Consider the following 13,161-nt stretch of genomic DNA (forward strand, 5'->3'; position numbering starts at 1 on the left):
AACTACAGAAATCAGGAATGATTGGGTTCTCTGATCAGGGTCTTAGGAGGCTGAAATCCAGTTATGCGCTGTCTGTGTTTTTCATCTAGAGCTCAGGCTACTCTTCCAAGTTCACTACAGATGTATTGGCAGAATTCCTCTTGTGGGTGGAGGACTGAGATCTCTTTTTCAGTGCTCCTGGCTCTCAGCCAGGAGACACCCTGACTCGAGAGGCCACCTGCATTCTTTCTCACTTTTCCCATCTTCCAACCAACAACAGCCCATGGAATTCTTCTCCAGCTCCCATCCTCTCTCTATGTCTTCTCCTACCCACTAGAGAAATCTCTGACACTTAGGGAGTGTTGTGATTCCATCCAGTGCACTCAGGAGAACTCAGCCTTTGTATTAGTCTGTTCTTGCAGTGTTATAATGAATGACCTGGGTGATTTATAAAGAAAGAAGTTTAATCAGATCACGGTTCTGTGGGCTGTGCAGGCTTCTGCTTCTGGGGAGGCCTCAGGAAGCTTACAATCATGGTGGAAGTGGAAACAGGCATGGTCTTCACATGGCCGGCAGGGACCTGGGGGGAGGGGAGGGAGCGAGAGAGAGAGAGAGAGAGAGAGAGAGGGAGGGAGAGAGAGAGGGAGAGGGAAAGAGAGAGTAGCGGGGGAAAGTGCTACATACTTTTAAACAGCTAGATCTCATGGAAACTCTGTCATGCGACGGCACTTAGGGGATGGTGCTAAGCCATTAGAAACCTTCCCCATGATCCAATAACCTCCCACCAGGCCCCTCCTCTAACACTCAGGATAGTAATTCAACATGAGATTTGGGTGGGGACACAGAGCCAAACCATATCACTCTTTAAAGCCATATCATTGCCATGTAACAACATAATCACAGAAATGTCTCATTAGCTTAACAAGTTCCAGAGATAAGGGTACAGCAGGTTTGGAGACCATTTTAGAAATTCCACTTATCACAGTTCAACTTCTAGTCCCCAGACATTCACGTTCCTCACAGATGCAAAATACATTCACCCTCTCACCTAAGGTTTTCAAGTTTCATGTCATGAATGAATTAGTTCAAAGTGAAAAATGTCATGTAGCTCTAATCTGATCGAAAGTTTAAAATCTCATTTAAATCATCTATACCAGGTGTGAATGAGGCTTCTGAGGGTTTCCATTAAGTACAGATTCTTTTTTGTTTTTGTTTTTGAGAGCGAGTCTTGGTCTGTGACCCATGCTGGGGTGCAGTGGTGTGATCTTGGGTTACTGCAACTTCTGCCTCCTGGGTTCACGCGATTCTCCTGCCTCAGCCTCTTGAGCAGCTGAGATTACAGACATGCACCACTGGATTCAGCTAATTGTTTTGTATTTTTAGTAGAGATGGGGTTTTGCCCTATTGGCCAGGCTAGTCTGAAACTCCTGACCTCAGGGGGTCCATCCCCCTAGGCCTCTGAAAGTGCTAGGATTTCAGGCATGAACCACCATGCCTGGCCCAAGTACAGATCCTTGATATGATTTCCTTACCTCTGTTGACTTGTGAAGCTGAACAAACAGCTTATCTGTCCTCAGTGTGCACTGGTGGGACAGTCACAGAATAACGATGCTAGTGATTCTTGTTCAAAAAGAGGGAAAGTGGAGGGAACAAAGTCACTGATCCAAAACCATTTTGAAATGGGGCCGAGCAAAGTCCAGCAGGAATTTCTCGATTAGGCTCTTCAGCCTGGAACTAACCCTCTGTGACAGGGGGCTTTGCCTCCGGGCTCTGCATTTTTTTCTATTGTTACTGAAAACATTTTATTTTTCTTCTTCCCCCACTCTTTTGGTTCTTCCCTTTTCTCCTCATGGCAGCATCTTCCACTTAATTTTTTTTGCATCATCCCCAGCAGAATTGGTCAGATATTGCCCATGTTACGGTCCTGACCATCTCCACGAGGGCCTGTCCTCGTGAGCCCGTGCTCCTCTTCACTGTCCTGACCTCTCTGAGTCATGATTGCTTTCAGCTGACCTGGCTGGCTTACGAGAAAACCTAAGACTATAGAGGCCCAGAACCAATCTCTGCCCTTTCTATCTCCAGGAGAGGAAGAAAATAACAGGGATCTTCATGGAGAAATGACCCAGGTGAGGGCCTGGACTCTACCAGAAGAAAGTTTCTGAAGAAGAATGGAGGAGCTGAGAGCGCAGGCCGGGAAAGCAGGGTTGTGTGAAACGCTATTTAATCCTGTGTGCTCCCTGCCCCAGTCTACCAGCCAGTGAATGACAGCTGACTAAGTGTAAATGCCAGGACTATAGAACTGTGATAAAGGGTTTGTCCAAGGAAAGGGCCTTTTACTCTTTTTGTTTTCACAATGGCAATTGCTGTTTTTCATTTAAAGTTTCTGAAAGGCAGCAGCGAGCTTCTGGAGGGTGAGTTACCTGCTCTGCACAGGTAGGCTGAGGCCAAGGCTTGTGGTGGATCTGCTGCCACCAAGTGGTGAGGGCAGGAGCCTGGGATAGTCTGTCTTTCTGGGCTTCGTGTTCCTCATCAGTAAGATAGGGGCTTATTGTACCTCTCTGAGGTACAATGGGCAATGCCTATGATCATTTAAATTCTCAAGGAGCAGCATGAGCTGAGCAGTGGGGACTGAGAGAGAAATTTACTCCACAGGAATCTCCTGCCTCTGGCCAGGGAGAGCCATAGGGTAGATCAGAGCTGGTTTATAGTGAGGGGCAGCTTCAACTCCAAGAGGGGGATGATATGACTATGAGCCCTCACCCCAGACATAGGAACCTCGACCTCAGGGCTGCCATAGCAATGGATACTCTTGAGGTCAGTGTGGGTTAGAGGGAATAACCGTGCTTGGACAAGGGTGGAGATGTACATTCTTACATCGAAAAGCTCTGCCCTAGGTCAGGTGCCACAGTAAGTGTCCCTTGCTTGCATATGAAGCAGTGATACTTATACTATTCTTCTGCACCTTCAGTGTAGGGTGCGTTCGGAGCCCGATGTAGGGCTGAGTGCCCCACCAGGTCATGGGGTGAGCCTTATGCTGTGCTGAGGCGCAGGATCTGAGAAATAAAGAGACAGGACACAGAAGTACAAAGAAAATGCAGCTGGGCTCAGGGGGGCCACGCCACCTATAAGCCAAGGCTGGTGAATGAGCCCCGAATGTCCAGAAGCATGAGTATTTATTGTGTATAGGTTAGGGGGCAGGGCAGTGAGTGAAATCATCTTTAAGGATAGTGATAGGGTTGTGAGCAATAAAACACGGGGTCCACCCCATTAGGTCACCTAGGCCAGAAGGTGGACAGCGCGCAGCAAGGGGCCCATTCCCATGAAGGCAGGGGCCACGTGCAGTAAGGGGTCCACCCCCATTAAGTCACCGAGGCTTGAAGGTGGGCCGTGTGCAGTGAAGAGGGTGCAGTATGTGATACTTCTGTCTATGGGAAAACTTCTAAGAAGGTTTATAGGAAGATTCCTTAAGTCACAGAGCAGTGACTGAGCTGTCAAGGTTACCGCCACCTTCTGGTAGCTTCCAATGAATTCTATGGGAAGATGATTTTCAAGCAGCAAAGTAGCAAGAGCTGATAAAGTTTACAGTCACCAAGGTGGATTGCCGGTCTGAGGGCAGCCTTCCATAAGAACTGGAGCAAGGTCCTACAACTCCTTTATCAGGAGGAGTGGCTCTCACCCCAAGCCTGCCATACAGCGGGTATCTTTATGATACTGAACGCTGGCACCTGGGCCATGGATTCTTGTCCTGGTATAACTGTTTTCCCTTAATTCATGCTCTGTACTGTATCTGCTCCAGGCATTCCACCGATTATAAGCTGCTTATTCCTTAATTCATGCTCTGTACTGTGTCCACTCTAGGCATTCCTCTGATTATGAACTAAGATATAATTATAGGTATATATGTAGGGAAATGTTCTTTAGGCACTCATACTATCAACTATTATATGATTATATATAGAGGATTATATAAAGCGAGGCTTCAAGCCCTATTTCGATAAACTAATATATGATTATATAAAGGATTATATAAAAGGAAATAGCTGAGTAGTAACACTATAAAGTGAGATATTCCTCAAGCCCTAACTGTGCCAGGGTTCTGCTTAGCTCTCATTTCTCCGTGCCTATATGGGGGGTTACCCACATTCAGTTGAGGGAAGTTTCTCATAAACATTTATTGAGTATTTAATTTTCTTTATACTGTGCTAAGCACTTGGAATTCAGGTATTTAATGTCTCTAAAGAAACTCAAGCCAGTGAGTGGAAGAACACAAGCAGATCTTTTCAACAAGATACGGTAGTTCTACCCAACTGAGGTGTGGTGGCAGCCCAGAGGATGGGAGGGTATGTCAAAGGACATTGCTCCTAATGACAAGGGGAAGCATAAGAGAACATTTTCAGATTGGCTGGGCATGGTAGCTGACGCCTATAATCCCAGCACTTTGGGAGGCCAAGGCGGGTGGATCACAATGTCAAGAGATTGAGATTATCCTGGTCAACATGGTGAAACCCCAACTCTACTGAAAATACAAAAAAATTAGCTTGGCATGGTGGTGCACACCTGTAGTCCCAGCTACTCGGTAGGCTGATGCAGGAGAATTGCTTGAACCCAGGAGATGGAGGTTGCAGTGAGCCGAGATTGTGCCATTGCACTCCAGCCTGGGTGGCAAGAGTGAAACCCCGTCTCAAAAGAAAAAAAAGAGAACATTTTCAGAACAGACTAGGCTTCCTTCAAGCTCCCACAGGAGAGGATCCTGGGGTAGGGATGGTGTAGGGCAGGCGCCTCTCTAGGGAAGGGGATTTGCAGCATTCTGAGAGAAAGAGCATCCCTTACAAGACATTGGGGACAGAAATGTAGGTGAAAGGGTTGGAGGTTTCTAATCAATTTTATTTTTTCATGGATGTACACTGCTGAAAGGTCCCTCTGTGCTGGGCCCTTAGCTAAGAACCATGACCACAGAGGTGAGTAAAATAGGATCCCAGCTTTCACACAATTCTCAGTCTAGTGACTGATGATTCATGAGAAGTGTAGTGATGGTGGGTTCATTGAAACCAGTGGCCGATGCCGCATGAGATGACCTCAGTGGATGGCCTGGGCCAGTGACCCTGGACTTCAGCCATATTTCAGCATCTTGAGGTACAGTACACCCATGCCTCTGCTCCGTGTTGAGTCAAAGCAGTTAACACAGCCAAGGTATTCAGAGGACACTGGTGATATCAGTAGCTATTGAGTGTTTCCAGCTGGGGAAACAAAGAAGTAAATTTAATAAGTCTTCTAAATTTGTGCTTGCCATAATGATAAATAACTTTATCTTCATAATGAATTATATCCTGGCAAATTAATTATAACTTGACATAATGAGAAATAACTTTACCCTGAGTACAGCTGACACATAAGTCCTTGAGGACACATGCCTGAGGATCTGGTGAAGATATGGTGTCCAAATATATGCACAGTTGGACCTGCAGTCCAGCTTTGAAACAGTGGAAGACCCAGTTTCAAATTCAAGGTTGCTTTGAGTAGAAATTCACTTTACCTCTCTTTGCATGGCAATGGGGCCAATCTTCCCTATGCTGCCCCTTACAAGAAAAGGAATCATACTGGTAAGATTTCAGACTTAGCAGACATGGGTAAGTAAGGAAGTCTTACAAATCTCTTCTACCCACCTAGCAAGAAACCAGAAATTTAGCAAGTTCATTCACATTCAGGACAGTTGTGTGCACACTAGATCACAGACCCTGAGACATGAAGAACAGACCCCCTAACAAGGGACAATATTTCTTCCTGTCCTAGGACATTACTGCCAACTTCAGGGAAGTGGGAACACAGCTGCCCGCTTTACAGTATGGGTTACTATTGTCCCTGGAATGTGTCTGACGTCCTGAGACCTGTACCCGTTTCAGGGAGCCTTGGGAGGAGCCTGAATCACAGATGGAATTGGACAGTGCATGGAGTTGGTTGAGCAGGATGAGGGTAAGTGCAGGGGCATGGCCAGGTCATACTGGGAGACAATGAGCGGCACTGATGGGGACAGACAAAGAGAAAGTCAACAGTTTGTGCTTCAGCATCAGAAACTCAAACCAATAACGAATTTGCTTTTATAAGTAATAAATATTTTTCTATTTACATGAAAATTTAATCTCCAAAGAGAAATCATAAAAATAGTAAGTCCAGGGCATCAAACCTAAACCGTAGCTCAAATTTATTCTTTCTGAATGGAGCTAGCAGTAAAATCTTCTTCATAAAACATATATTGTTGTTATAAGAAGGCAAAAGTCGGCCAGGTATGGTGGCTCGCACCTGTAGTCCCAGCACTTTGGGAGGCCAAAGCGAGTGGATCATAATGTCAAGATATCAAGACCATCTTGGCCAACATGTTGAAACCTTGTCTCTGCTAAAAACACAAAAATTAGCTGGGCTTAGTGGTATGTGCCTATAGTCCCAGCTAGTCAGGAGACTGAGGCAAGAGAATCACTTGATCCCAGGAGGCAGAGGTTGCAGTGAACTGAGATTGTGCCACTGCATTTCAGCCAGGTGACAGAGGAGGACTCTGTCTCAAAAAAAAAAAAAAAAAGAAAGAAAAGAAAAAGAAAAAAAGCAAAAGTCTTACTGAGAATCATTCGTATTCCATAAAAGAGAGAATGAAATACAGTCAAGGGAAGACCCAAGTCTCATACTTCTCTTGTATATTCCAAAGTTCCAGGGGAATTCCAGGTAATAGAGGTTACTTCCCATGCTGTTAAAGCAAGGTTGCAGACACTTCTGAATTTTGGTAGCAATACTCTAGGAGGGCACATCTCTGTCCTGAAAAATGATACAGGAATGAATACTCTTCTTGTGACTCATTCTGGTCATTCATCCAGCATCACAGAAACCAAACAATGGAAATATGGCCAAATTCATGATTTTCTAGCCCTCTTGTTGAGCTTTCTTACCTGATTGTTAGGATAACAGCATTACCTTGAAGATTATAATGAAGATATGCTGTCCAAATGTGTGCACAGTTTTGAGCAAAATGCCTGGTACAAATTGTGCCACTGCATTTCAGCCAGGTGACAGAGGAGGACTCTGTCTCAAATAATAATAACTGAATAATTATATGAATATTTACTGAATGACATGGATTCTATGAATAATTATGGAATAATTATTGTAATTGCTTTTACTAGCAGTTCTCAAAACTCATCTATGTGTGACCTCAAGTAAGCCACATAACTTTGTGAACCTGCAGTTTCATCATTTTAAAAATGAGGAAACCTGACAGCTTTTCATTCTGCCACAGGTCAGGCCTCCCAGATACTAGAACATTTAGTTAAAGCCTTTGATATATCTCAAAGCAGTATCCTTACAGTGTAGTTGGAGGATGGTGGGGGCTGCAGAGAGGCACGCTTTCCAGTGGGATTGATCCAGCCCTCCTTCCTTCATTGCCACATGAATACTGGGCAGGGTCACACCCATTGCACCCTCAACTTAGGCAAGCCCAGCAGCCAAACATAGGAGACTTGGGATACAGAACAGTCTCCCAAATCCCAGGCTCACAAAACCTAGGTGGAGATGACGGCTGAGAAAGTGAGGGGGAGGTTCAGGGGATCACTCTTCCCTACTTTGTTCCTCTCATCTCAAATTCACCTTCTATTGCACAGCAACACGGAGGACCACCAACCACCCCTGACTATCACTTTGATCTTGCTGTGTTTGGTTAGTGGGATGCAACCACACATCAATGGTGTTAGACGAAATCAGAAAAGTATCTATCAAACAGTATTCCATAAGGGGACCACTTGGAAAAAATGTAATGAAAACAGCAAAATCATATGAGATTTCCAAGATTTCCCAAGATAGATGGTCACGTGCTTTCAAGAGATCTCTATAGAAATGATTTCAATGACATGACACCTTGAAAAGAGCTCTTCTGGGACTAGAATGATATCCATAAGTGAGAAGTATGAGATGTAGTGTTCAATCACATTAAAAAACAAATCATCCCACATAGAGGAAGCTTTGGAAGTAGGGACGTCACACAGGTCTTAAGTGTAATGAAAAGCCTCTTCTGCCACAAACATCAGTGTAGTGGCACCTGCCAGTAAGAAAAACTAAATAGCATAACCATGGGATGCAGCAAGAAGAGTATTGAGCCAGGAAAGAAAACATTTTGAAGAAATGAATTACTCATTGACTTTCTAGTGGATACAGAAAAAACTGCAGAAGACTCAGAGGATACGATGGCAGTGTAATAGATTGATATCTTAAATTTGTGGAAAAGCCTTCAATTCTGTTTTAACATATGAGAAGGAGAGGTGACTGACTTCATGACCAGCATTAAGAAAGTATCACGTGTTGGGAAACTGTTTCTGCCTTGATGGTTTTATACACATAAGAGATGAAAAATGAGGCACATGCTTAGATGTATTGGGAATGAGATGGGACTGTGGCATTGTCACAACAGTACACAAATACTGAGAGTGACTTATAGAGTAATGGTCCCCATCTGTTGTGACCTCAGGTGAGACCAGGAAGCCTGTGTTTTAGCAAACCCTGGGCAATGGAATGAAGGGCTCCTAAGATTCCATGACACACCCAGCTTCTAATTCTGTTGTCGCAACAGCAGACCATTACCTGGGACACTGCCCACAATCTCCCACACCCTTGTCAGAGTCTGAGCTGCAGACAGCGCCTTCAGTTCTCAGCTCAAGCATTGCGAACCTTGTTTTTGCTGTTAAGGACCCTAAAGTACTGTGAGGAGGGATCAGGTTTTTCTCAACAGTAAGTTAAGAATTTGAGTTACTTACATCCCCCGGTCCTGATTAAAACTATTTGATTTCCAGTTTTTAACCCATCATGTGTTTGGGTTTCTTCTCCCCAGTCCCTGGCTCTCCCTGTGGTGCCCCAAATATCAGCATGGTGGCATCCTGCAGGACATGTTCCGGGAAGACGACAGAGACGAACTTTCCAAATACCATCGAGAATTCCTACTCCCAGCAGGAAGAGACCAAGCAGAATATCAGAGCCAGCAAAAATAGGCTGCTTATGAGCCAGGTGGCCTACTTCCTGAACTACCAGCTGAAGACATACAGTAAGTTCTATAGGTTGACCACCATGAAAGCGATAAATGATGTCCTGTCTTGTCTCGAGAAACTAACCGTTCTCTTCATCAAAATTAGTTTCATCCTTCCCATACTTGTAGAAAATAGCAATGGGTATTTTAACACTTAGTTAAAAATGGAAGACAGTGGCAAAAGTATTTAGCAACTTTTCCACGTCTTCAGTAAGGTGGGTATAGGACTGGGGTTAGAATCCCAGCTATTGATTTCTGACACAGGCACTGAACCACCTGTGTTTCTCAGCCAAAGGCTAAATCATGTTTACAGGAATCCTCTCTGTACCACCTAAGATCTTGCAGACAAGTAGCATCTAGACTGTTGGTCTAAATGTCTGATGCTACTGAACTTCCATTCGGTTCTGGTTTCTGCTAAGGCCCAGTAGGCAAAGCTGTGTTCTGGGGATACTGGGGGAAACACAGTGATAGCACACAGTACCCACTGTGAGGCGCTGGAAGGGGACCCTGTTCATAATAGAACCTGTGGTATCCATAAGTGGCACCATCAAGAGCAGGGACTACCCTGGTACTGGTTCCTCAACTCCCCAATTAGCTGGCATCCCCTGTGGGCACCACCACATCTGGCTAATTTTTGTATATTTAGTAGAGGTGGGGTTTCACCATGTTGGCCAGGCTGGTCTTGAACTCCTGAGGTCAAGTGATCTGCCTGCTTGAGCCTCCTAAAGTGCTGGGATTCCAGGCGTGAGCTACCATGCCTGCTCCACAGATTCTTTTTTCAGTAAAGGTTGTTAAAATTCATCCCTTGGTCCAAACTCCTATATAAATTTCTCTAACAATTGATTGGCAATGATATATGATTAGATAAATCAGTATTGCAGCAACGCTTCTGGAAAGCAGGGCAATTTTTGAGGATTTTGGGAAAAATTTTAATTTTTTGCACTGACTTAGGTCAGAGGATGTAATTAAGATCTACCGTATGAGGGAGATTTTGTCCCATGGTTCTGAAAAGCGGGCTCATATACTTCTAGGGTGACTTAATCTAGGGACCATTAGAACGTTCCTGTCAGAATACCACATTCTTACACTGAGAATATTTTACGTCCTTGTGCTATGATTGAACACTGATTTGGTCTTGTGTGAAGTATGATTTCCTTAATGTGACCTCCTCTTCTGAATTTTTTTATAGAAGATCGAAAAGATCATGATGAAAAACAGAAATGCAGAGACAACAAAAATAAACTTCTTATGAGTCAAGTGGCCTACTACCTGGGCTGCCGGCTGAAGACAGAAAGTAAGTTCTATAGATTCACAGTTACGAAAGTGCTGAACAATGTCCTGTCTTCTTTCTGAGAAATGATACACTCTCTTCTTCAAACTTAATTTCATCCTTCTCATACTTCTAGGAATATAGCAATGGGTATTTTAGCATTTTGTTAAAGATGGAAAACAGAGGCTAATGTGTTTAGCAACTTTTGCACGTCTGCAGTAAGGTGGGTGTGGGACTAGTGTTAATATCCCTGCTATTGATTCCTGACACAGGCACAGAACCACCTGTATTTCTGAGCAAGAGGCTAAATCATGTTTGCAGGAATCCTCTCTGTACCATATAAGATCCTGCAGAACTTATAAGCAAGATAAAGATAGAAGTGTTTATTTTCGAGTTTCAAGGTGACTGAGTAGCTAAGACAAGTTGACTTTAAGGAGATCGAGATTGTAGATGAGAAGAGTAAAAGCGGGGAAACGACACCTTCAAATCAATGAGCAAGGCTGTCAGTGACATCCCTCAGTCCCGATTAAACCAATTTGACGTCACCAGTTTCTAATCCATCATATGTTTGGGTTTCTTCTCCCCAGTCCCTGGCTTTTTGTGTTCTGCCCCAAATGTCACCATGGTGGCATCTGACAGGCCTCCTTCCAGAACAAACACAGAGGTGAACATTCCAGAAGGCATTGAGAAATCCTGCTGCCAACAGGAAGAAAACAAACCGACTTTCGGAGCCAGCAAAAATAGACTTCTTATGAGTCAGGTGGCCTACTTCCTGAACTACCGGCCGAAGACATACAGTAAGTTCTATAGGTTGACCACCATGAAATTGATGAATAATGTCCTGTCTTGTTTTGAGAAACTAACCTCTTTCTTCATCAAAATTAATTTCATCCTTCCCATACTTGTAGAAAATAGAAATGGTTATTTTAACAGTTTGTTAAAGATGGAAGACAGAGGCAAAAGTATCTAGCAACTTTTCCATGTCTTTAGTAACATGGGTGTGGGACTGGGGTTACAATCCCTGCTATTGATTTCTGACAGAGGCAGAGAAGCACCTGTTTTTCTCAGCAAAAGGCTAAATCATGTTTACAGGAATCCTCTCTGTACTGTATAAGATCCTACAGACAAGTAGCATCCAGTCTGTTGGTCTAAATGTCTGAGGCTACTGAACTTCCTTTTGGTTCCAGTTTCTGCTGTGGCCCAGTAGGCAAAGCAGTGTTCTGCAGACACCGGGGGAAACACAGTGATAGCACACAGTACCTCCTCTGAGGATCTCAAGGAGGACCCTCCTCCTAATAGAACCTGTGGTATCTGTAAATGGCACCATTAAGAGCAAGGAGTACCTTGCTACTGGTGCCTCAGCTCCCCCTTTAGCTGGGATCCCTGGTGGGCACCAAAGCCCCTGGCTAATCTTTGTATTTTTAGTAAATGCAGGGTTTCACCATGTTGGACAGGCTGGTCTTGAACTCTTGAGGTCAAGTGATCTGTCTTTCTGGGCCTCCTAAAATGCTGGAATTTCAGGCATGAGACACCAGGCTGGCTCCACAGTTGCTTTTTTCAGTAAAGGTTATTAGAATTCATCCCTTGGTCCAGTCTCCTATGTAAATTTCTCTAACCATTCATTGACCATGATATATGATGAGATAAATTGGTATTGCAGCAATTGTTCTGGTAAGTAGTTAGGGCAATTTTTGAAGATTTTTGGGAAAAAGTTTTAATTATTTGCCCTGACTAGGTCAGAGGATATATGATGAAGATCTACCAGATGATGGAGATTTTCTCCCATGGATCTGAAAAGTAGGCTCATCTACTTCTGAGACTACTTATTAATCTAGGGCCTGTTAGAACATTTCCATCAGAATATCACATTCTTACACTGAGAATATTTTACGTCCTTGTGCTATGACTGCACACTGATTTTGTCTTGTGTGAAGTGTGATTTGCTTAATGTGACCTGCTTTTCTGAATTTGTTTACAGATGATCGAAAAGATCACAATGAAGAACAGAAATGCAGAGACAGCAAAAATAAACTTCTTATGAGTCAAGTGGCCTACTACCTGGGCTGCCGGCTGCAGACGGAAGGTAAGTTCTATAGGGTCACTGTCACAAAAGTGCTGAACAATGTCCTGTCTTCTTTCGGAGAAATGATACACTCTCTTCTTCAAACTTAATTTCATTCTTCCCATAATTCTAGAAAATAACAGTGGGTATTTTAACATTTAATTAAAGATGGAATACAGAGGCCAAACTAGCAACTTTTCCAGGTCTACAGTAAGGCGGGTGTGGGACTAAAGTTAAAATACCAGCTATTGATTCCTGACACAGGCACAGAACTACCTGTTCTTCTCAGCAAGAGGCTAAATCATGTTTACAGGAATATTCACTGTACCATATAAGATCCTGCAGAACTCATAAACAAGATAATGATAGGAGGGTTTATGTCCTGGCTTCAAGGTGACTGAGTAGCTAAGACAAGTTGACTTTAAGGAGATTAGGAGTGGAGATGAGAAGAGTAAAAGCGGGGAAACGACATCTTCAAATCAACAGGCAAGGCTGTCAGTGACATCCTTCAGTCCCGATTGAACCAATTTGATGTCACCAGTTTCTAATCCATTGTGTGTTTGGTTTCTTCTCCCCAGTCCCTGGCCTTCTGTGTTCTGCCCCAAACATCAGAAAGGTGGCATCTCACAGGCCTCCTTCCAGAAAAAACACAGAGTTGAACGTTCCAGAAGGCATTGAGAAATCCTGCTGCCAACAGGAAGAAAACAAACCGAATATTGGAGTCAGCAAAAATAGACTTCTTATGAGTCCAGTGGACTACTCCCTGAACTATCGGCTGAAGACATACAGTAAGTCCTA

The 13,161-nt window shown here is 43.9% G+C and overlaps 1 protein-coding gene across 1 annotated transcript; it reads left to right on the forward strand.

The window, feature by feature from the left end:
- The first annotated feature begins 8,847 nt into the window (after positions 1–8,847).
- LOC116546876 lies at positions 8,848–12,473 on the forward strand. The gene is made up of 4 exons (XM_032273000.1): positions 8,848–9,049; positions 10,221–10,325; positions 10,889–11,098; positions 12,280–12,473. Exons 1-4 carry the CDS (start codon positions 8,875–8,877, stop codon positions 12,471–12,473), a joined length of 684 nt encoding a protein of 227 aa, XP_032128891.1. The 5' UTR covers positions 8,848–8,874.
- The last annotated feature ends 688 nt before the right edge of the window (positions 12,474–13,161 follow it).

The sequence above is a fragment of the Sapajus apella genome, unplaced genomic scaffold, assembly GCF_009761245.1.
Source record: "Sapajus apella isolate SASKATOON/1434 unplaced genomic scaffold, GSC_monkey_1.0 scaffold1576, whole genome shotgun sequence".
Lineage (NCBI taxonomy): Eukaryota > Metazoa > Chordata > Mammalia > Primates > Cebidae > Sapajus > Sapajus apella.